Source organism: Myotis yumanensis, unplaced genomic scaffold, assembly GCF_028538775.1.
Source record: "Myotis yumanensis isolate MYYU_CA2020_CCGP unplaced genomic scaffold, mMyoYum1.0.hap1 SCAF_1, whole genome shotgun sequence".
Taxonomy (NCBI): Eukaryota; Metazoa; Chordata; class Mammalia; order Chiroptera; family Vespertilionidae; genus Myotis; species Myotis yumanensis.
In genome coordinates, this window is record NW_027223752.1 from 96,693,303 (window position 1) to 96,719,103 (window position 25,801).

At 37.6% G+C, this 25,801-nt stretch overlaps 1 protein-coding gene across 6 annotated transcripts in view; it reads left to right on the forward strand.

The window, feature by feature from the left end:
* The window catches only part of MIPOL1 (mirror-image polydactyly 1), a 334,097-nt gene that overhangs the window by 183,267 nt on the left and 125,029 nt on the right, over positions 1 to 25,801 (forward strand). For all 6 annotated transcript variants that reach the window (XM_070428268.1, XM_070428293.1, XM_070428294.1 and 3 more), the window contains exon 11: positions 11,921 to 12,015. In XM_070428268.1, coding sequence (XP_070284369.1) covers positions 11,921 to 12,015 — 95 coding nt within the window. The remainder of the gene's footprint in view (positions 1 to 11,920; positions 12,016 to 25,801) is intronic.

Consider the following 25,801-nt stretch of genomic DNA (forward strand, 5'->3'; position numbering starts at 1 on the left):
CTCCCTTTAAAAAGAGTGATACTATGAAACCTCTATATGTTCAGTTAGAATATGTGGCAGTTATTGGAGAGCAGACACATGATAAGCTTATAACAGAGTCAGTGCTTGCTGCTGTAGTGGTTCTGACCATTAAACTATTTAAAATAGTTTTAATTCTTAATTGATCTTGTGTTTCATGTAGAACAGGAGAGACTGATGTTTCAAGACAGGAAGTAAAAGAAATATAATGTTGTCACACAAGTTAATACAGACCTTAAAAGTGATGATATTGGAAATTTATCTCATGATGCTCTTAAAATCTGATCAAAATTCTTATGTAGCCAATCTTTATACCTCAATACTTCCATAAAACAGAGAAAAGTATTGTTAGGTGAACTATATCCAAATTTTTACTTGCTTTTCATATATTTGAGTTTTAGCCCCACAGTGGGTTGTTTCAGAGAAGGGCTTGCAAATGGCAATCTGGCCCAGCTAGCATGGCTCAGTGGTTGAGCATTGACCTATGAGCCAGGGGGTTATGGTTCAATTCCAAGTCAGAGCATGTGCCTGGGTTGGGGGCTCAATCCCCAGTGGGGGGCATGCCATCTCATTTAGTAGAATAAGCAATGTTTTTTGGATACTTGTATTCTAGTACCCACTTTCCTTTGTAATCAGCTCTAAAACCTTGGATAATTTCCAAATGTTTCTTTAAATAAGTTGTATTAGCAACAATTTTCTCACCTATAAAAGTAGGGAACTCTGTTACCTCTAAGACCCTTTTCAGGTCTAAAATTATTTGGTTCTGTGATTTAATTTGTACTGTATGTTTCTTTATTTAGCAGATATCATACATAAGATCAAATGCTTCTGTTCTCTGATAAAAACAGAGTTCCATTAATGGTCTTGGAGTTACCAAAGGAAGGCTTAACTATATAAAACTATTACCATTAAAAACACATTCAAACCAAACATAACAAGATTTTAAAGTAAGATAAAAGTGGTTTCTCAACAAAATCCAAAACAAATAGCTTTCAGTGATATGAAAAGTATAGTGTTTTCTTTGTCTATCATTCTAAATTACTAGAAAAAACTGTAAGGAAACAGTTTATTTCTAATACAGTGGCAGTACAGTGGCTGACACTGTTTAAGATATATAATTTAAGAATAATGAGACATTTACTAGTAATTATATGACTAACCTAACATTAGTTAACCAACCTTTTTTTTTTCAGTCACTTAAAGTAAATAAGTTCTGGAGATGTGATGTACAGAATGGTAACTAAAGTTAACAGTACAGTATCATATATTTGAAAGTTCCCAAGAGAATAAATCTTAACATCACGAGGAAAAATATTATATGTGAGGTAATGAATGTTAACTAAACTTATTGTGATAATCATTTTGCAATATACACGTACATTAAATCATTATATTGTACAACTAATATAGTGTTTTATGTCAATTATATCTCAATGAAAGTAGAAAGAAAAAAGATGTTACCAAAATATTTAAGGTATATTGAGAAAATACTGAAGTTATAAAACATACACTGATTAAACTGTAAACTTTCATTATTATCAATAACTGTTGTCGAATGATGATTTGATTCATTATTTCACCTGGAATTATAATGTTCAGCTGCTCCTTCCCGGTGTTTTAAACAATACCTCTAACATGTTGGGAAGCATGTACAAAAGGTAGTTGGAGACTGCAATAAAACTTCAGCGTTTTCTCTATGTAAAAAAACCAAAGGAAGGATGGGGAATGTTGTAGTTTTCTTTATTTAATAGAGAATACTAAACAAAAAGGATAAGGTGGGGATATTGTGAGTGGGGTGAGGAGATGAGCAAAATTTTAAAACACATGCTGCAAGCAGGAAAAAATATTTTGGTATTGCTTAGAAGAGAATTTTATTGTTTTGGAGGGGGAAATAATTTGGGTTAGTATCATTTCACATTTTAACATTGCCATATGCTTGTTACAATAGATGATATCTTAGAAGTATAATTGGCCTGATTTTTCTGCATAAAATTATGGTGTATTTTAAGATCCATAGCATCTTAGATTCAATAAAATTTGGTGATAATTTTATAAAGTTTGTTTAGAGAGTGTTAAGAGTATAGTTGTGATTATATAGACTTAGGAATACTTTTTTGTTACAATAGTAAAATTATTGGATTTAGGAGAAATCTTAGCTAAGACAAATGTTTTTATAGGCAAATTTTGGTGGATCAAGCAACAGAATATTCATATTACTGCTACTATTACAGAGAGCAATACATTTGAACATGACTTGGAGAAACAGAAGATACAACTAACATTAAATGCAGTCATGACTCCCAGTTGTTCTATTACTAAGACTAACTACACACATGACTCCCATTTATTAGGCTCCTTCATGCCCATAACATTATATGGATCAAACTGAATGTAAATGATGTACATAATTATTAGCAGTACAGCAACAAGTTTCTTGCATTTTTACCTTGGGTAGGATTTTGGTAAAGAGTGGATGGAGTAAGACTGAGGAGTTAGAATTAAAAAAAAAAAAAGTATAATCATATGTGGAAAGACTTAAATGATATACAAAAAGATGGCATGAGGAGGCAGTTCAAGATGGTGGCACAGAAAGACCCTGAACTCACCTCCTCCCACAGACACAACAAATATACAACTAGAAAAGGAGCAGTTCCCTCTGATAAGAACTTGAGAACTAGCTGAACACCTCCACCTCAAAGGAGAAAAGGGCTTTGTTGAGATTTGAAGGAGAGGCAGAGACACACTCTCACTGAAAGCCCCTCCCCTGCTACAGTGACCCTCAGAAAAACAAAGGACATAATACGTATGTAAATGGATTTTCTCCTTAAGGAGCAGCAGTTTTGTACCCCACACAGGCACCCTAGCCCTTTGCTCCTGCACTGGAGAGATGAGTCCCCAAGACATTTGGCTTTGTTTGTTTTTTTAATTTCTTTATTGATGAAGGTATTACATATTTGTCCTTATCCCACCATAACCCCCCCCCCAACCTCCCCAACTCATGCCCTCACCCCACTGTTGTCTGTGTCCATTAGTTAGGCTTATATGCATGCATACAAGTCCTTTGGTTGATTTCTCCCCCTGACCCCCACCCTCCCCTACCTTCCCTCTGGGGTTTGACAGTCTGATTGATGCTTCCCCGTCTCTGGATCTGATTTTGTTAATTAGTTTATGTTGTTCATTATGTTCCATAAATGAGTGACATCATGTGATATTTGTCTCTCTCTAACTGGCTTACTTCACTTAGCATAATGCTCTCCAGATCCATCCATGCTGCTGCAAATGGTAAGAATTCCTTCTTTTTGACCACAGCATAGTATTCCATTGTGTAGATGTACCAAAGTTTTTTAATCCACTCATCTACTGATGGGCACTTAGGCTGTTTCCAAATCTTAGCTATGGTGAATTGTGCTGCTATGAACATAGGGATGCATATATCCTTTCTGATTGGTGTTTCTAGTTTCTTCAGATATATTCCTAGAAGTGGGATCACTGGGTGAAATGGGAGTTCCATTTTTAGTTTTGGCTTTGAAACCAAACTCACACTCAGGAGAAACAGAGGATTGTAGAGAACAAGGATTCCACTCTTTTTTATTTTTTATTGCTTAAAGTATTACAAAGAGTATTACATATATCTCCTTTTCTTTTCCCCCTTGACCTTCCCCCAGCCTCCCCTAACCCCCAGTGTCTTGTGTCCATTGGTTATGCTTATATGTCTGCATACAAGTCCTTCAGTTGATCTCTAACCCCCACCCCAACCCTCCATGGCCTTCCTGCTGTAGTTTGACAGTCTGTTTGATCCTTCTCTGCCTCTGTATCTATTTTTGTTCATCAGTTTATAATGGTCTTTATTATCCATAAATGAGTAAGATCATGTGGTATTTTTCTTTCATTGACTGACTTACTTCACTTAGCATAATGCTCTCCAGTTCCATCCATGCTGCTGCAAATGGTAAGAATTCCTTCTTTTTTATAACAGCATAGTATTCTATTGTGTAGATGTACCACAGTTTTCTAATCCATTCATCTGCTGATGGGCACTTAGGCTGTTTCCAAATCTTAGCGATGGTAAATTGTGCTGCTATGAACATAGGGGTGCATATATCCTTTCTGATTGGTGTTCCTGGTTTCTTGGGATATATTCCTAGAAGTGGGATCACTGGGTCAAATGGGAGTTACATTTTTAACTTTTTGAGGAAACTCCATACTGTCTTCCATAGTGGCTTCACCAATCTGCATTCTCACCAGCAGTGCATGAGTGTTCCTTTTTCTCCGCATCCTCTCCAGCACTTGTCATTTGTTGATTTGTTGATGATAGCCATTCTGACAGGTGTGAGATGGTACCTCATTGTTTTTATTTGCATCTCTCGGATGATTAGTGACTTTGAGCATGTTTTCACATGTCTCTTGGTTTTCTGAATGTCCTCTTTCGAAAAGTGTCTATTTAGATCCTTTGCCCATTTTTTGATTGGATTGTTTATCTTCCTTTTGTTGAGCTGTATGAGTTCCCTATAAATGTTGGAAATTAAACCCTTATCGGTGATAACATTGGCAAATATGTTCTCCCATGGAGTGGGCTTTCTTGTTGTTTTGTTGATGGTTTCTTTTGCTGTGCAGAAGCTTTTATTTTGATGTAGTCCCATTTGTTTATTTTCTCTTTAGTTTGCAATGCCCTAGGAGTTGTATCAGTGAAGAAATTGCTTCAGCATATGTCTGAGATTTTGTTGCCTTTTAATTCCTCTAGTATTTTTATGGTTTCCCGTCTTACATTTAAGTCCTTTATCCATTTTGAGTTTATTTTTGTGTGTGGTGTAAGTTGGTGGTCTAGTTTCATTTTTTTGCATGTATCTGTCCAATTTTCCCAACACCATTTATTGAAGAGACTGTCTTGACCCCTTTGTATGTTCTTGCCTCCTTTGTCAAATATTAATTGAGCATATTGATTTGGGTCGATTTCTGGGTTCTCTATTCTATTCCTTGATCTATATGTCTGTTCTTGTGCCAGTAAGGATTCCACTCTTAACTGGCTTGTGCATAGATGCACGTGCCCTAGGACATAGCACAAAAAAAACCAGTTCACCAGCTAGAATTGAAGCATCTGCGAGAGAGCCAGGAATGTGTTGGGATTCCCCCTGGGATACCATCTTTGCCAGCTTCCTCTACCTTGGTGGCATCAGTGCAGGTGGGTACCATTTTGTGCCCCCATTTTAACCTACTAACAGAGGCAGGAAAACAGCACTGCCCCTACCTCGTGTCACTCATACAACCTGACAAATATGGCTCCAGCCTCCCACATAGCTCGCTAGACCCTGCCAGAGCCAATGGTACAAAAAGAGACCACAGGGGAAGCCCATTGAGCCCCAGGATTAGGTGGCCAAAGGGGACAACATTTCTGGACACCACGGGTCTGAAACAATCAGAGCAAGAGCTTGAGAGACAACCAAGAGCTACAGCAAGGTTATATGGTAAGATTCATGTCCTGCATAGAGCTGCTCCTTCTAGACATGTGAGAGCTGTGTAGCATAATACACAGAAACAAACACAGAAAGTCACAAAAAATGAGTAAACAAATGTTCCAAATGAAGGAACAGGTAAAACCCCGGAAAGAAACCTCAGTGAAACAGAGACAAGTATTTTACCTGATAAAGAGTTCAAAGTAGGACATAAAAATGCTCACCAAATTAGGAGGACGAAGGGATGAACACATTGAAAACTTCAACAAAGAGAAAATATAAGAAAGTACCAAACCGTACTTGCAGAGATGAAAATACAATAACTGAACAGAAAAATACACAAGTGGGAATCTATAGCAGACTAGAGGAAACAGAATGGATCAGTGACCTGGAACACATGGAAGTGGAAATTACCCAAATAGAACAACACATATTTTTTAGGTGAGGATAGCTTAAGGAACCTGTGGGACAACATCAAGCACATAGACATTGACATTATAGGGATCCCAGAGGCAGAAGACAAAGAGAAAAGGGCAGAAAACTTATATGAAAAAATAATTTGAAAACTTGCCTATATTCTAGGGAAGGAAACAAATATCCTTATCCAGGAAGCATGGAATCCCAAACAATATGAGCCCAAAGATATCTACATCAAGACACATTATAATTTAAAGTCTAAAGTGAAAGATAAAGAATCTTTAGCTCTGATAGCATGGCTCAGTTATTGAGCATTGACCTATGAACCAGGAGGTCACAGTTTGATTCCTGGTCAGGGCATATGCCTGGGTTGCAGGCTCAATTCCCAGTAAGAGGCATGCAGGAAGCAGCCGATCAGTGATTCTCATCATTAATGTTTCTATCTCTCTCCCTCTCCCTTCCTCTCTGAAATCAATAAAAAAAATATTTTTAAAAAAGAATCTTTAAAAGCAGGAAGAAAATAACAACTAGTTACCTATAAGGGCAACTTCATAAGACTGTTAGTTCATTTTTCAGTAGAAATTATGCAAGCCAGAAGGGATTGGCATGATATATTCAAAATACAGAAAGGAAAAACCTCCAACTAAGAATACCCAGTAAGGGTATAATTCAGAATTGAAGGAGAAAGTGTTCAAGACAAGCAAAAGCTAAAGGAGTTCATCACCACTAAACTGGCTTTACAAAAAATGTTAAAGTGGCTTTATTAAGCTAAAAAGAGAGAGAGAGAGAGAAAGAGAGCTATAGCTAGAAATAAAATATATGAAGGAAGGAAATTCTATCATGTAAAGGCAAATATATAGAAAAGGTAGTAGATCAACCATATGTAAATCTAGTATGAAGGTAAAAAGACAAAAGTAGTCAAATCAACTATAGCTACAATTAGTTAAGGGTTACACAAAATAAAAAGATGTAAAGTTTGACATCTAAAACGAGGGAGTAGAAATGTAGTGTTAATAATAGATACACAAACAGTAACTACCATATGGTCCAGCGATTTCACTTCTATATATATATATATATATATATATATATATATATATATATATAATGAAAACACTAATTTGAAATTATATATATATATATGTACCCTTATCCTCATTGCAGCATTACTTAAAGTAGCCAAGTGTCCATCAATAGATGAATGAGGAAAAAGATGTGTTGAATATACACAGTGAAATATTACTCAGCCATAAAGGAGTGAAATCGCCATTTGCAACAAAATGGATGCACTTGAGAGTATTATGCTTGGTGAAATAAGTCAGAAATAGAAAGACAAATGCCATATGATTTAACTTATATGTGGAATCTATGATAAAAACAAAATAAAACACAAAAAACAGAAACCAATCTTATGGACACCAAAAACAGATGGTTGCCAGGGGACCCAGGGGTAGGCAAAATGGGTGAAGAGAACCAAAAGATACAAACTTCTAGTTATAAGATAAACAAGTCATGGAATGGAATGTACAGCAGGGAGTATAGATAATATTTTACCAACTTTGTATGGAGACAAATGGTCACTAGACTTACTGTGATAATGTCATAATGTATATGTCAAATCACTATATTGTACACCTGAAACTAATAGAATATTTTTTTTTAGTTATATCTCAATACAAATAAATAAATAAATAAATAAATAAATAGGTGGCATACTCGAAAGTATCTGGTACATCTCTGCTTGTCCTTTTCCCTGCCGGTGTGGCTGTGACGGTTATAAATTAACCAGGTTTTTGTCAACCCACAGATTTTTTTGTGTTTCAAATTACTGAATAAAATTTTTCTTGTCTGTCATGTTCTTGAGAATATAGATTGATTTAAAATATATATACAGATGTTTATATGTACTGGTATGTGGTTGTATGTACATATACATACAACCACATACATATATGTGTATACATAGTGTGTGTGTGTGTGTGTGTGTGTGTGTGTGTGTGTGTAGGGCAAATACAATGTATTTGGACCAAACTGGCCTGAATTTGTATTTCAGTTGTATTAGTCACTAGCTGTGTTATATTTACACGTGATTTAATGTCCATGAGTCTTATTTTATCACCTGTAAAATAGGAATGATAGGAATTGTCTCATAGTGTAGCTGTGAGGATAGACTATATAATGTATTTCAAACACTTGATACAGTACCCGACCTCCTTTAATAGGCATTCAACAAGTGGCATTGCTAGTAGTTAAGCACAGATTCTTGAAAGTTTTATAAATTTAGGCAACAAGATTGGCAGTTTATAATCTATATAACTCTATAAAGTACATATATATTATATAGACAGTACATGTATTATGTATGCACATATACCATAGAAGTCAGTAATTCCACTCCTTGGTATTTATTTAGGAGAAACGAAGGTATATTTCCACAAAATTGCCTATATGCAGATGTTTATAGCAGCTTTTTAAATAATTCCAAAATCTGAAAGCAACCCAAATGTCCATCAACTGATGAATGGATATACAAATTATGTTATATCCATACAATGGAGTACTATTCAGTGATATAAAGAATGAACCAATACATGTAATAATATGAACAAATTTTAAAAGCTCTAAGTTAAGTGAAAGAAGTCAAATTCAAAAGGCTACCTACCATGTGAATCCATTTATCTGACATTCTAGAAAAGGCAAAACTATAGGGATAAAAATCACATAAGTGGTTGACAGGGTTGAGTGTAACATGATGGCATTGACTGTAATGGTGCCCAGGGGAACATTGTATAAAGATAAGTATTATCAGAATGGATTCTTGTATCAATAAGAATAATAGAAGTATAATATGGACCAAAAAAGCAATTGTCTGTAAAATATTTAGAGTATCTTTATATAATGTTTAAAGACCTGTAAACAGTGAGATATATTATCTGTCAGTACATAACTGTGTATTTGAAAATGATGATCCCAAATCATGCAAGTGTTTCAGTTTGGTGGTGCGATAGAAGGCAGGGAATGTGACTAGTCAGTGTGATGCACGTGCTGAGGTGGAGGAATTTTTTTTGGAGGCAAAACAGCAAAATATATTTCAATTTAAAATAAGGTTTATGATTGTAAAGAATGTCATCAATATTATAAATAGGTATATTTAGTTGCAAATATACATATGTGTGTACACCACCTCTGGAAGGATATACAACAAACAGGTAACTAATAATATCAGGGGGGATTTGTAGTTCTGAGAGTTGGAGGTGGCAGAAAGATTTACTTAACATTGTATCTTTTTTAAACTTTTTGAATTTTGTTTTTTTACATGTATTTTTATGTGAGTATAAACATAAATGAATACATGCAGTTTTTATAAAATAATTGCCAAAGATTATGGGAAATATAATGGCACAAAACCAGGAAAAATACCTGGTTTGTTAATTTTCTTAATGTTGGTGATATGAAATTTATTTTTGATGTGTAACGTGTTGGAATTATGTGCTATTAATAAAATTAGAAAATGCAATAGAAACAGCACATTTAAATTAGTTAGATTTTTTGTAGTTTTATTTTCTTACAATACATATAACATAAATCCAACTCAAACTAGCATAAATGCAAAGAAACAAAAGGTTACTGTACCCAGGAAGTCCAAGAAATGGATGAGAATTTGTTTGGTCCTCAGGGATCCGGGGACACAAATGTCATCAGGATTATTTTCTCCTTAGGCCTAATGGTTTAGAGCAACCTGGATCATATCTACCTGAGTTCATCCCCCGGGACTGAACAAGATCACTGTGGCATAGGGCATTTCCCTCCAAAAAAGATGTGGTGGCCAGATAAAACATACTGGTAGAGGAAGGAGGTTGTAACGCCACAAAAGTTTATCATAGCTTTGAAGGCGGTCTCCAGTGCCTCAGCAGAAGATTAGATGTTTGGAATTGATAAATTAAGTTGATTGCTGTAACACAACACCAAATCTTTATAACCAACTATATGTGGAAAGTGAAATTTTCAATATTACCCAAAACTTAGGAATTTAAATAAAGTTTTCATGATTCTATTTTTATGGCAGAACTTTCTTAAGCAGAAGCTTCATTATGGCGTTTTCCTGCTAGAACATGGGTTTATATTTTTGGGTTGTGTGTTTTTTCCCCAGAAGTACCAGGTAAAAAAAAAAGTCAGAATAATCAATGAAAGTAACACTTATTTAGCAAATTGTCTGTTACCTGTCTAATATTGATATTCCTTAAATACATGTAAATTTAATATGATATGTGCTTTTTTTGTATGAATCTTTTTTACTTGCCACTGACACAGTGGTTATCTGTGTCTCCCAAGCTACTATTTCAATCACATTTTATATTATACTGAAAGATGGCAAAGTTGTTAATTGTTGGCATCAAGAACCAGGCACCTATTTTATTTTAGATGCTTTTTAATAATTTATGAGAATGGTTCATCTATGATTCTAGAATGTAACATAAAACAAGTGCTCAAACATCTTAGATTTAATTTTTAATTAAATTTATTGGCGTGACATTGGTCAATAGGATCATATTGGTTTCAGGTATGGGTTTGTATGTTATAAGATCTGTATATTTCACTGTGTGCCCACCACCCAAAGTCAAGTCATCTTCCTGCACCATATTAGGTCCCTCCACCCACCACCACCTCCCCACCCGCTTCCCTGTGGTAGCCATCACACTGCTGTTTGTGTCCACGAGTTTCAGTTTTATAGCCTGCATATGAGTGAAATCATATGGTTCTTAGCTTTTTCTGCCTGACTTATTTCACTTTGTAACATTCTCATGGTCCATCTGTTGTCACAAATGGTAGTATTTCATATTTTCTTATGGCTGAGTAGTATTCTATTGTATGAGGTAATTGTTAGAATTTGCTAGCCCAGATAGAAAAAAATTAATTAATTTAGTGCCTAAATTTATACACAAAGATCCATACTGCTGTATGTTTTTATAATTCTCTGTTATTAAAATAGAAAAGTGGCATTGTTTAGTGATCACTTATATTACACTATGATCAGGATTTCACAGTTTGTCTTATGACTTCATCCTTATGTAAGAAAATAATTCCAGTAAATCATATGAGTTCAGCAAAATTAGTGAATTTCTGCCTCTATTGCATTAGTGTAGTTTGTGGGATGTGTGATAATAATTTGCTCTGTACTCTCTATCAAACATCATTTAAAGTGAAAGACATTGTTTTCATGCAAATTAAACTCCACATAAACAAAACTGAAACCTGATTTTTCAGTCCCATATTTTAAAAGTTACATTGAGAACATTTTGGCTATGCCTGAAATCCAATAGAAATGATGATTAGAAGGTGGCAATTCTTTTAAAATTACTAGTTTGAGCCCTTTAGAAATACTGATTCCAGAACCTTTAGTTTGAATTTTATAGGCAGAGAGGAACAATAGCATTTCTGGAATAAAATATCTCTAATATTCAGGATTGCTCCCATTCTCCCTTTAGAGACTTTTTTCCTGCAGAAAAAGAATGGAAAAGGTTAAATCATATCTGTAGGAATCAGTCTTGTGTGTGTGTGTTTTTTAATGTTAAATATCAAAGATGGCTTAACAACATATTTAGAATTTTCTGAGTTTTACTATTAATAAAGTTAAAAGAAAATCTAGTCTGATCAGGCAGTGGAGCCACATTAAATTTGTATCTGAAATACCCAGTGTGCTTATCTCAACTCTTGATAGTGCTCTGAACCCCTGTTCCACATTCTGAATTCTGTGTTAAAGTTAAACATTGCAGAAGGGCATATATCTGATGATACAGATGAATAAGGTTGAAGTTCAGGAATGAGAAAAGTTGGTATATTTTTAATAGGTTCAAGTCTGCAGTATTTCTGTTATTGATACAATTGGATTATTTTTTATAAAATTATTAAACACTCCTAAAAATACTGATAGGTTTAGAACTATCATAAATTTAAAACTCCTATTCATACTATGGTACTGCATTTTAACATATCAAACTAATTTTAAATTTCTTAAAATATTTGATTGCTTGCAGGCAAAGTTGTTAGCCATGCAACAAGCCAGAGAAACTGCAGTTCAACAGTACAAAAAACTGGAGGAAGAAATCCAGACACTTCGAGTTTATTACAGGTAAAATTCTTTTTAGCCTGGTCATAAGTGAATGTTGGTTTGGGAAATGCTTGTACCCAATTTTACAGTGATGAGTGAGCAAATACCTCAATGAAATTAAACATAATGCACTTAAAGCATTTTTTGTAATTTTAAAATGATTCTGTCAAAACATGTTCATTATTTTACCTCTTTTCCTTCCTGCATTTGGTAAGGTTTAAGTTTAGACTCCCATCAGATTTATAAAACTTATATAACTCATAACCAGTTGTCTAAATGCAGCCTGGTCAGCTGTCGAACTATTGACTCACCTAAATTCCACCTCTAAAATGACGACATGTATTTTCAAAGTAGTACATGAATATCAGTAATAACAGCCTTTCACCTATTACAATCTAACTAGAGGCCCGATGCACGAATTCATGCATGGGTGGGGTCCCTCAGGGTGGCCTGCAAGAATTGGGCCCCAGCTCGAGCCCCTGGGCTCACAGCCCCAGCTCATGCCCCCAGGCTCGCAACCCCACCTTGCACCCCACCCTGTCCTGGCGCCGCCCACTTACCTGCTCCACCATCCTGCCACAGTCCCGTTCTCGTCGGGGCCGGCAGTGCCTCCACTGCCAGCACCGCATTGCCGATGCCCACCATGTTTTGTGCCGCCCCCTCGTGGTCAGCACATGTCATAGCTAGTGGTCGAACTCCTGATCTCCGAGTCTAACTCTAGGTCCAACAACCACCTGAGGGGACAATTTGCATATTAGGCTTTTATTATATAGGATATGAGAAGTTTCTAAAGGAATGCCACTAAAGGGTTTTTAAGCTTTATTTAATTTACTAGAGGCCTGGTGCATGAAAATTAATGCACTGGAGGGGGAGGTCCCTCAGCCAGGCCTGCCCCCTTTCACAGTCCAGGAGCCCTCAGGGGCGGGAGGCAACCTGGCAATCAGGGGAAGGCAATGCCCCATCACACCTCTGCTGCTGCCACTGCTGGCAGTGCAAGCCTCAGCCAGCCCTGGTTACCTGCGCCTCGGCCGGTCCTGGTTACCTGAGCCTTGGGGCGGCTCTGGGCAGCTGGGGGGCTGAGGGGACTGGGCATCGCAATCTTTGATAGCGTGACAGTCAATTAGAATATTCCCTTATTGGCTGTGGGCGCCGCCATCTATGAGGTCAGGACAATTAGCATATCCCCCCCTTATTGGCTGTGGGCGCCACCATCTTTGAGGACAGGACAGTCAATTAGCATATTCCCTCCTATTGGCCGTGGGCACCGCCATCTTTGTGGGCAGGACAGTCAATTAGCATATTCTCTCCTTATTGGCTGTGGGCGCCTCCATCTTTGTGACAGTGTGAGGGTCAATTAGCATATTCCCTCTTTATTAGATAGGATACTACAAGAGTAGTTGTGAAGTTAATTCAGTAGATCACACTGGCATTTTTAATGGAAAGAAATAAAATATAAATGGCAGGATGCATCTCTTGTAGGAAGGGTAAATACTGTTTTGTGATACTTTTGTTTCAGTTTTGCGTTGCATGAGAGAGAGAGAGAGAGAGAGAGAGAGAGAGAGAGAGAGAGAGAAAGAGAGTGCTAAGATTGTGTATGGGGCTATGTATAAAATATATAACCTCACAGTGGTTCATGATTTTTAAAAAGATTTGAAAAATGATGTACAAATTTCTGTATATGCTTTGATACTGAGATTGAGAAAAAGACAAAAACCTCAAGTCTGAAATGCAAGAACTCACTAACCTGGGACTGTAGGTTATTGATAGATTTTTAAAACTTTGACCTTCCTTTCAGAATAATGTTAAGTGCATAAAATGCAATAAATCAAAATAAGTTTTACTGAAATTCAATTATGAAAGTATTATCTTCTGGTATTTAGTATATACATAAGTCATTATTCATACATTAAATCCCTAACTAGATTTAATGTATGAATTAAATTAACAGTAAGGCTATGAACAGTAAGGCTATGAACAGTAAGGCTATGAACAACTGTAATTTCAAAGTAATGAAGACTGTGAATGGTATTTTGGCAATAACTGAAAGTACTGAAATGTGACATGAAAATACCAATAGTGTCTATGGGTACAAATTCTTAAGAACCACCAGTACCACTAGTGTAGTTTGTTACCTATATTCATAATTGTAGGAAATGCTGAATTTCCATGAGAGCTATGTCTGCTTTGGAACAGTGTTACTGGCATATACAGTAGTTGGTTAGTGTTGTGAGATGAATTGTGTCCCTCAAAAAAAGATACGTTGAAGTCCTAACTTCTAGCACCTAAGAATTTGACCTTATTTGGAAATAGGGTCTTTACAGAGGTAATCAAATGAAGCCATTAGCATGGAAATTTGGACACAGAGACACATGCATAGAGGGAACTATAATGAAGGCACAGGGAGATGAAAACCTTGTCCCTGGAGTGATGCATCTACAAGCCAAGGAACACCCATGATTGGCAGAAAACACCGAAAGCTAGAAGAGGTGTGGAATGATTCTCTCTTATAGCCTAGCAGACATCTGGATTTTTAGCTTCCAGACCTGTGAGGCAATACATTTCAGTTGTTTTAAGCCCCCCAGTTTGTGGTACTTTGTAATAGCAGCCCTAGGAAACTAATACAGTATGTTTGGTTGATGACTGTCTGTGGGAAATCATTTGCTTGCAGTTAGAAGCAGCGTCTATATGTGACTGTATAAGTAGCCAGAACCCGGATAGTAGATGAAGACAACCTTTTTTTAAAACTTTAGAGGGAGCCGAAACCGGTTTGGCTCAGTGGATAGAGTGTCGGCCTGCGGACTGAAGGGTCCCAGGTTCAATTTCGGTCAAGGGCATGTACCTGGGTTGCGGGCACATCCCCAGTGGGAGATGTGCAGGAGGCGGCTGATCGATGTTTCTCTCTCATCGATGTTTCTAACTCTCTATCTCTCTCCCTTCCTCTCTGTAAAAAATCAATAAAATATATATATATAAAAAAAACTTTAGAGGGAATATGACAGTCTTCCCTTTATATTTTATAACAGTGGATTCTCAACTGTAGATGGGCATTAAAATCACTTGAAGACCCTCTAAAAATACTGATCCCTATCCCATCTCAGACCAATTACATCAGAGTATCTTGAGGTAGGACTCAGCTACCAGTGTGTTTTAAAGTTCCCTAGAAATTCCCATGTGGGGCCAAGTTTGAGGGCCACACATTTCAGTTAGCTAATTAAATTAGGGTCTTTTCTTGGTAGAATAATAGAAGCATATCTTAAACCCTTTATTAAAATTTATGAAAACTGTGATTTGTGCCTGGACCTTAGATATTGCAGTAGCCTCACCCCATAGAAAGGAGAATTTTTTTGGAACCTTCTTCTGCCATCCTTGTGAGATAGGACACAAGATGCTCAGTCGATAAAGAAACAGTGTCCATCAGACCGTCAAACCTTAGAGGGAAGGTAGGGGAGAGTGGGGGTAAGGGAGAGAGATCAACCAAAAGACTTATATGCAAGCATATAGGCCTAACCAATGGATACAGACACCAGGGGGGTGAGGGCATGAGTGGAGGAGATGGGGGGTAATGTGGGGATAAGAACACATATGTAATAACTTAATCAATAAAGAAATTTAAAAAAAGAAGCTCTCCAAGAATTCCAAGAGGCATATGATAATTTTTCATGAACTGACATTACTTTTTTAAAATATGTTTTTATTGATTTCAGAGAGAGAAGGGGAGAGGGAGAGAGATATAGAAACATCATTGATGAGAGAGAATCATTGATTGGCTGCATCCTGCACACACCTTACTGGGGATTGAGCCCAAAACCGAGGCAGGTGCCCTGACTGGGAATTGAATTGTGATCTGGTTTATGGGTCGATGCTCAACCACTGAGTCACACTGGCCAGGCCTGGCATTATGTTTTTATATTTTTATTGATTTCAGAGAGGAAAGGAGAAGGAGAGAGGAACACCAATGATGACAGAGAATCATTGATTGGCTTCCTCTTGCATAGCCCCACTGAAGATTGAGCCCACAACCTGGGCATGTGCCCTTGACCAGAATCGAACCTGGGACTCTTTAATCCGCAGGCTGACGCTCTATCCATTGAATCATACCAGCTAGGGCATGGCATTAATTTTTTTTTCTGTTCAAGTATTCTTCTTTAATTTTATTTTATTGTTTAAAGTATTACAGATAGTAGTACATATGTCTCCTTTTTTTTCCTCCCCATTGACCTTCCCCTGGCCTCCCCTACCCCCGGCACATGCCCTCAACTCACCGCCCCAGTGTCTTGTGTTCATTGGTTATGCTTATATGCATGCATGCAAGTCCTTCAGTTGTTCTCTTACCTCCCCCCTCCCACAACCCTCCCCGGCCTTCCCGCTGTAATTTGACAGTCTGTTCCATGCTTCTCTGCCTCTGTATCTACCTTTCTTCATCAGGTTATAATGGTCTTTATTATCTATAAATGAGTGAGATCATGTGGTGTTTTTCTTTTACTTCCTGGCTTATTTCACTTAGCATAATGCTCTCAAGTTCCATCCAAGCTGCTGCAAATGGTAAGAATTCCTTCTTTTTTATAGCAGCATAGTATTCCATTGTGTAGATGTACCATAGTTTTCTAATCCACTCATCAGTTGATGGGCATTTAGGTTGTTTCCAAATCGTAGCTATTGTAAACTGTGCTGCTATCAACATAGGGGTGCATCTATCCTTTCTGATTGGTGTTTCTGTTTTCTTGAGATATATTCCTAGAAGTGGTATTACTGGATCAAATGGCAGTTCCATTTTTAAATTTTTGAAGAAATGCCATACTGTTTTCCACAATGGCTGCACCAGTCTGCATTCCCACCAGCAGTGAAGGAGGGTTCCTTTTTCTCCGCATCCTCTCCAGCACTTGTCATTTGTTGATGATAGCCATTCTGACAGGTGTAAGGTGGAACCTCATTGTCGTTTTGATTTGCATCCCTCAGATGATTAGTGACTTTGAGCATGTTTCCATGTGTCTCTTGGCTTTCTGAGTGTCCTCTTTTGAAAAGATTCTATTTAGTTCCTTTGCCCATTTCTTGATTGGATTGTTTATTTTCCTTTTGTTGAATTGTATGAGTTCCCTGTAAATGCTGGAGACTAAACCCTTATCAGAGATAACATTGGCAAATATGTTCTCCCATGCAGTGGGCTTTCTTATTGTTTTCTTGATGGTTTCTTTTACTGTGCAGAACCTTTTTATTTTGATGTAATCCCATTTGTTTATTTTCTCCTTAATCTCTCTTGCCCTAGGATCTGTGTCTGTAAAGATATTGCTATGACATATGTCTGCAATTTTGCTACCTATGGCGTCTTGTAAGATTTTTATGGTTTCCCGTCTTACATTCAAGTCCTTTAGCCATTTTGAGTTTGTTTTAGTGTATGGTGTAAGTTGGTGGTCTAGTTTCATTCTTTTGCATGTATCTGACCAAATTTTCCAGCACCATTTATTAAAGAGGCTGTTTTGACTCCATTGTATGCTCTTGCCTCATTTGTTGAATATTAATTGAGTATAATGGCTTGGGTCAATTTCTGAGTCCCCTATTCTGTTCCATTGGTCTATCTGTCTGTTCTTGTGCCAGTACCAGGCAGTTTTGAGAACCATGGCTTGGTAATATGGTTTGATGTCTGGTATTGTGATCCCTTCAACTTTGTTCTTTCTCAGGATAGCTGTGGCTATTTGGGGTCTTTTTTTATTTTAGATGAATTTTTGGAGAGTTTGTTCTAGATCTTTGAAATATGCCATTGGTATTTTAATAGGTATTGCATTGAATCTATAGATTGCTTTAGGTAGTATGGACATTTTAATGATGTTGATTCTACCAATCCATGAACATGGTATGTTCTTCCATTTGTTTATGTCTTCCTCTATCTCTTTTTTCAATGTCCTGTAATTTTCTGAGTACAGGTCTTTTACGTCCTTGGTTAAGTTTATTCCTAGGTATCTTAATATTTTTGGTGCAATGGTAAATGGGATTTTTTTTTTTCATTTCTCTTTCTGTGAGTTCATTATTTGTGTATAAAAGTGCCATAGATTTCTGGGTGTTAAGTTTGCAGGCTACATTGCCAAATTCATTTATTAGGTCTAGTAGTTTTTTGATGGAGTCTTTGGGGTTTTCTATGTATAATATCATGTCCTCTGCAAACAAGGACAGTTTTACTTCTTCTTTTCCAATTTGGATGCCTTTTATTTTTTCTTCTTGTCTGATCTCTATGGCTAGTACTTCTAGTACTATATCGAAAAGGAGTGCTGAAAGTGGGCATCCATGTCTTGTTCCTGTTCTTAGGGGAAATGGATTTAGTTTTTGCCCATTGAGTATGATGTTGGCTGTAGGTTTGTCACATAGGGCTTTTATTATGTTGAGGTATGATCCCTCTATTCCCACTTTGCTGAGAGTTTTTATCAAGAAAGCATGTTGGATTTTTCAAATACTTTTTCTGCATCAATTGATATGATTATTTGATTTTTGTCTCTCAGTTTATGTGATGTATCACATTTATTGATTTGCGGATATTGAACCATCCTTGCATCCCTGAAATAAATCCCACTAGGTCATGGTGTATGATCTTTCTAATGTATTGCTGAATCCAATTTGCTAGGATTTTGTTGAGGATTTCAGCATCTATGTTCATGAAGGATATTGGCCTGTAATTCTCTTTTTTGTGTTGTCTTTATCTGGTTTTGGGATTAGGGTAACACTGGCTTCATAGAAAGAGCTTGAAAGTGTGCCTTCCTCTTGAATTTTTTAGAATAGTCTGAGTAGGATAGGTTTTAGTTCTTCTTTGAATGCTTGGTAGAACTCCCCTGTAAAGCCGTCCGGACCAGGGCTTTATTTGCTGGAAGGTTTTTGATCGCTATTTCAATTTCTTCGGTAGTTATAGACCTATTCAGGTTTTTTGACTCTTCTTTGTTGAGTTATGGACATATTTTTCTAAGAATATGTGCATTTCATCTAGGTTGTTCATTTTGTTGGAATAGAGTTGTTCATAGTATTTTTTCATAATCATTTGTATTTCTGTGGGATTGGTTGTTATTTCACCTCTTTCATTTCTGATTTTGTTTATTTGGGTCCTCTCTCTGCTTCTTGGTGGGCCTGGCTAGAGGTTCATGAATCTTGTGTATCCTCTCAAAGAACCAGCTCATGGTTTTGTTGACCTTTTGTATTGTTTTTTTGGTCTCTATGTCGTTTATCTTTGCTCTGATCTTTATTATTTCCTTCCTTCTGCTTACGCTGGGCTTTTCTTGTAGCTCTCTTTCTAACTCCTTGAGTTATAGGTTTAGATAATTTATTACCATTATTTCTTGTTTTTTGAGGCAGGCCTGTAGAGCTATGAACTTCCCTCTCAAGACTGCTTTCACTGTGTCCCATAGATTTTGGATTGTTGTGTTTTCATTGTCGTTTGTTGCCATGATGCTTTTTATTTCTTCTTTGATCTCTCTGGTAACCCAGTCATTGTTTAATAGCATGCTATTTAGCCTCCAGATGTTTGATTTTTAAAAATTGTTTTTATTATTATTGATTTCTAGTTTTATGCCATTGTGGTCTGAGATGGTGCTTGATATGATTTCTGTCTTCTTGAATTTGAAGAGACTTTGCCTCTGACCCAATAATATATGGTCTATCTTTGAAAATGACCCATGTACACTTGAGAAGAATGTAAATGCTGTAGCTTTGGAGTGAAATGTTCTGAAGATGTCAATTAATTCCATCTGATCTAGTGTATCATTTAGGATTGATGTTTCTTTGCTGATTTTTTGTTTAGAGGGTTTGTCTAATGGTGATAGTGGGATATTAAAGTCCCCTACTATGACTGTATTGCTATCAATCTCTCCCTTGATATCCTCCAGAAGTTTTTTTATGTATTTGGGTTCTCCTGTATTGGGTGCATATATGTTTACCAGAGTTATATTTTCTTGTTGGATTGCTCCCTTTAGTATTATGAAGTGGCCTTCCTTATCTCTTGGTATGTCCGTCACTTTGAGATCTAATTTGTCCGATATAAGTATTGTTACCCCAGCTTTTTTTTCATTCCCATTCACCTGAAAAATCTTTTTCTATCACTTCACCGTCAATCTGTGTGAGTCCTTTTTTCTGAGGTGGTTTTCCTGTAGACGGCAGATTATATGGGTCATGTTTTCTTATCCACTCAGCTACCCTATGTCTTTTAATTGTGGCATTTAATCCATTAACATTTAAAGTTATTATTGATAGGTACTTGTTTGTCACCATTTTTATTCTTTATGCCTATGTTCCTTCTTTTCCTATTTCTGCTTTTTACAGCAGACCCTTTAGCATTTCTTGCATTGCTGGTTTGGTGGTAATAAACTCCCATAGTCCTTTTTTGTCTGTGAAGCTTCTGATTTCACCCTCAATTTTGATTGATAGCCTTGCTGGGTACAGTATTCTTGGATTAAGACCCTTCCTTTGCATGACTTTGTATATTTCATTTCATTCCCTTCTTGCCTGATGTGTTTCTGTTGAGAAATCAGTCGCTAGTCTGATGGGGGATCCTTTGTAGGTAACTTTCTGTCTCTCTCTGGCCGCTTTTAGGATTCTTACTTTGTCATTGGTGTTTGCCAATTTAATTATAATGTGCCTTGGCATTGGTCTTTTTGGGTTCATTTTGTTTGGGACTCTGTGAGCTTCTTGGATTTGTATGAGTTTTTTCTTCCCTATATCAGGGAAGTTTTCTGTCATTATTTCTCCAAACAGATTTTCTATTCCTTGCTCAGTTTCCTCTCCTTCTGGGACCCCTATTATTCAGATGTTGTTTCATTTCGTGTTGTCCCAAAGTTCCCTTAGGCTCTCCTCCTGTTTTTTAATTTTTTTTCTAGATGCTGCTCTGCTTGGGTATTTTTTCCTACCTTGTCTTCTAGCTCGCTGATGCAGTCCTCTGCTTCTTCTAGTCTACTGTTAATGCTTTTCATTGAGTTCTTTGTAGTAGTGATGTCATTTTTTCATTTCTTCTTGGTTCTTCTTCATTTCCTCTTGGTTCTTACACATATTATTGAATTTGTCTTCCCTTCTTTTCAGCCACCTTATGATCATTTCTCTGAATTCTTTTTCTGACATATTTCCTGCCTCCTTTTTGTTTACTTCCTTTTCTTGTGATGCCTCCTTTTCTTTCACTTGCAGGCTGTTTCTTTGTCTCCCCATGATCTCTCTTCTCTGGGTGTCCGGTTATGTAGCTCTCTCTCTCCTTCTGTGAGGAGGAGCAGGGCTCGTCTGAGTCCACGTATTCACGCTGCTTGAGATCCGGTGTTCCTTGTTCGTAGCTGGTCCCTGGGTGCCATGGTTGCAGGGTCCCTGGATGTATATGCTTCCGTTAACAGCCACTCTCCCCTTCAAGATGGCGCAGTCTCCGCGGCACAGCCGACCATCCGGGAGAGATTTAAGCAGCAGTAGAGGCTGCCCAATTAGGGGAGCCCAAATCGGCAGTCTCCACCAGTCCCCTGGAGTAGAGCTATTGCTCACCCACAAATTTACACTCTCCCGTACTTGCACACCTTCTCCCTTCGTTCTCTCAACTCACACACTATCTTGCTGTCTGCCTTCCCGTCAGCAGCCATCTTCCCCCATGGCATTACTTTTTGAAAAAAGATAGAGATACCTTGATGCCAAATCTTGACACTCTTCTTTGATAAATTGCAGAAGATTATTGAAATATTTCGGAAAATAAATACTTAAGTAGTTGTTTTCTTTTTTTTTTTAATTAAATCTTTATTGTTCAGATTATTACATTAGTTACTCTTTTTTCCCACCATAACTCCCCTCCACCCAGTTCCCACCCCACCCACTGCCCTCACTCCCCTCCCAGTGTCCTAATCCATAGGTGCACGATTATTGCCCAATCTCTTCCCTCACCTCCCACATACCCCCCCCCCCCAAGAATAGTCAGTCCATTCCCATTCTATGTCCCTGATTCTATTACAATCACCAGTTCATACTGTTCATCAGATTATTTATTCACTTGATTTTTAGATTCACTTGTTGATAGATGTGTATTTGTTTTTCATAGTTTGTATCTTTACCTTTTTCTTCTTCTTCCTCTTCTTAAAGGATACCTTTCAGCATTTCATATAATACTGGTTTGGTGGTGATGAACTCCTTTAGCTTTTTCTTATCTGTGAAGCTCTTTATCTGACCTTCAATTCTGAATGATAGCTTTGCTGGATAAAGTAATCTTGGTTGTAGGTTCTTGGTATTCATCACTTTGAATATTTCTTGCCACTCCCTTCTGGCCTGCAAAGTTTCTGTTGAGAAATCAGCTGACAGTCGTATGGGTACTCCCTTGTAGGTAACTGATTTTCTTTCTCTTGCTGCTTTTAAGATTCTCTCTTTGTCTTTTGCTCTTGGCATTTTAATTATGATGTGTCTTGGTGTGGTCCTCTTTGGGTTCCTTTTGTTTGGGGTCCTATGCGCTTCTTGGACTTGGAAGTCTATTTCTTTCACCAGGTAGGGGAAGTTTTCTGTCATTATTTCTTCAAATAGGTTTTCAATATCTTGCTCTCTCTCTTCTTCTGGCACCCCTATAATTCGAATGTTGCTACGCTTGAAGCTGTCCCAGAGGCTCCTGACACTATCTTCGTATTTTTGGATTCTTTTTTCATTTTGCTTTTCTGGTTGGGTGTTTTTTGCTTTTTCGTATTTCAAATCTTTGACTTGATTCTTGTGATCCTCTGGTCTGCTGTTGGGAGTCTGTATAATATTCTTTATTTCAGTCAGTGTATGCTTAATTTCTAGTTGGTTCTTTATCACAACATCGAGGGTTTCACCAGTCTTCTTGAAGATCTCACTACATTTATCGGCGGCTTCTAGACAGTTCTTTAAAGACCTTAAAAGTGTGGTTTTGAACTCTATATCCAGCAGTTTGCTTTCCTCCAATTCTGTCGTTTGTGTTCTATTTCTTTGTCTCGGCATTTTTTATGCTTCGCTGTGTCGATAGAGTGCCTTTCTGTGCTAAGTGTCCCAATTACCTGAGGTAGACACTCTTGGTGCACCCCCTTGTGGGCTTTGTGCACAGTCTTGTTGTGGTTAAGCCTTGATTGTTGTAGTTATCACTGTGAGGAATTGACCTCCAGGCCAATTGGCTGTGAGAATCAGCTGTGTCTGTGGTGGGAGAACTTCTGTGCTGGAGACACCCCTCTGGGGCTAGACTTGCTTCGATGGGGCTTTTGTGCTCACTGAGTCTGCCCCCTGAGTGTGTCTTTTATGGTTCCACGGAGCTGCAAGCTGGATGGTCCCACTCTGACCTCTGGGCTTCCTGGCTCCTGGATCTCTAGGGAGGTGCTAATCTAGCCTTTGCCTGAGGCTATCCAGCAAAAGCCTCCCTGCAGGGCTTGGGCGGGGCGGGTCCCATGGGATCAACAGGGCGGGATTAGCAATTATGGCTGCTCTCAGTCTTGCCCTCAGAGGCTCTGCTTCTCAGTGTCCCAGTAGTCGCTGCAAGCCCCACTGAGAGAAAGCTGCCCTAGTGTTCTGAGCGATGCCAGAGAGTCCCGCTTCTCCCGTATGAGTGTGGGTCCTTAGAGACTCGCCCGGAACTGGAGCTCAGAGCCTGAGACTCCCTCCTGATTGAAAACGACAACCGCACCCTCAGCCTCCAGCCCGCTCCGCATGCACTCCGAACCTTAGTATTTTACTTCAGCACTGCGCCTCCTCTGAGCCTCGGTATGCTTTTCTCTTTCCTCCTAGTTGTAGAACTTCCACTCAGCCAGCTTTCTTGTGGTTCTGGATGATGTCCGTTCCGTCCTTTAGTTGTATTTTTGAAGTGGTTGTTCGAGGCAGCAAACTCCCGTGTTTACCTATGCCGCCATCTTGGTTTCTCTCAAGTAGTTGTTTTCAAAGACTGTTTGTTATCTCCATGAATTTAACAGAGTTAAATGATCTTTTCTAAATAGTTAACAGTTATGGCTCAAAGGTATGCTTTACAAGTATCCCTGTCACTGTTACTTTTTAACAGTTGCTGGCAGTAAAGTAAGTCTACTGTGATTTGCTGTTGGTCATCCTTGCCTCATGTGACCTTGCATAGACAAGCCTCACCAAGACCACCTTCTTTTTATAGAATGAGAATTATAGTTCCTACCTAATAGAGTTGTTTTAAGTGTATACAGATCTTAGCACATATTTGGATTATTTTTAGTGCTCAACTAATGTTAAGATAAATTTCTTTTTATAACAAGAAGTCAGTGAGATAGGAGTAAAATAAAAAACTATGATTTCACTGAAGCTAAGGAAGGAGATTTAAAAATATTTTAAAAAGTCAAATATTGCTAATGGTTAAGTAAGATAAGGACAAAAAGTGTCTATTTTGTTTGAAATTAGGTTGTCATTAATGACCTCCTCCCCGGTGGTTTTAATAAAGTATTAGCTATAGAAGCCAATTTTCTGTGAGTTGAGAAGTGATTAGAAGTAAAGAAGCATAGCAGTTTGGACAATAGTGTGGTCCTTGAAGAAACATGAATAAACAGCCCTGGCCTGTGTAGCTCTATTGGTTGGACATCATCCAGTGCACCAGAAGGTTGCTGGTTCTATTCCCAGTCAGGGCACAAGCCCAGGTTGCAGGCTTTATCCCTGGTGGGGGCGTGCAGGAGACAACCGATCGATGTTTCTCTTTCTTTCCCCCTTTATCTCTCTCTAAAAATCAATAAAAATATTTGTATAAACATAAAAAGACAATCATAAATAAGAAAGATGTTAATGATAGTTGAGATAAAAGGGAGGTAGGTTAAGGATTTGGCGTTTTGGTTTTGAAAAATGGCAGATACTTGAGCATGTGTATGGCTAATTGGAAGGAGCCAATAGAGAGAATTTTTATGAAACAGGATTTCCCAAGTAGGATGAGATAGAATTTAGAATCTGCTGAATGCAGAAGAGTTTGCCTTGAACAGAAAGGTGATCACCTTGTGCCTATAGACAGGAGTGAAGGACATGTGAAGAGCTGTGAATGTAAAGTTCACTTCACAATTAATAATTTTTCTGTGAAATAAGGGTCACGATGGGCTTCTGAAGTGAGAAGGCAGGCAGCTTTGAAAGGAATACTGAAGGCAATGGGAGAAAAGAACTGAATAAAGATAAGAACAAAGTTAAGCAATCTTGAAGACTGATCTGGGAATGAATGCCATAAATTTGTATGAGTTCCAGTTTGTACAGTTGTGTAATTTAACACAATTAACTGTGCTTCTATAGCAGCACAGAAGCCAAAGGATCAAATTGGTTCAAGATTATGAATTTGTGAGACTATAATTATGGAGAGAAGAGTGATTGAGGGCACACTAGCAGAAGAGTTGTTGAAATGTTAAGTGATAGTATAAGCTCAATAGGGCAGGAAATAAAATTGAAAGGACATGCATGCTGAGAGAAAAAGGAGGAATCAAGAAATCACAAATCTTGAGGAGATTATAGAACAAATGTAGAGGTAATATGAAAATTTAAAAACTAAAAGGATTGGAAGTCACAGTCAGAAAGTGGAACATTGCTATTTACTAGTAAGATATGAGATGAAGCACTCGATCTGAGCAATGACAATGTTTAAGACATTGCCTTAGAAATGGGTGTTTGGAATTGAGAGAAGCTGAGAGTCACTAGCTATGAAGTGACAGATTTATGACACTAAAATATTAAATGCCCATTTGGATATTGTCTCTGAAAACATTGGCACAAGTTGGGTTACTGACTGTAAATATAATAATAGAAAGTGACCTAGCAATTGCTAAATAAAAGCTACATGTTGAAATAAAGAGAGATGTATAGTTAGATGTATCAAAAGAAGAAAACTGTCCAGTATGGGATGCAT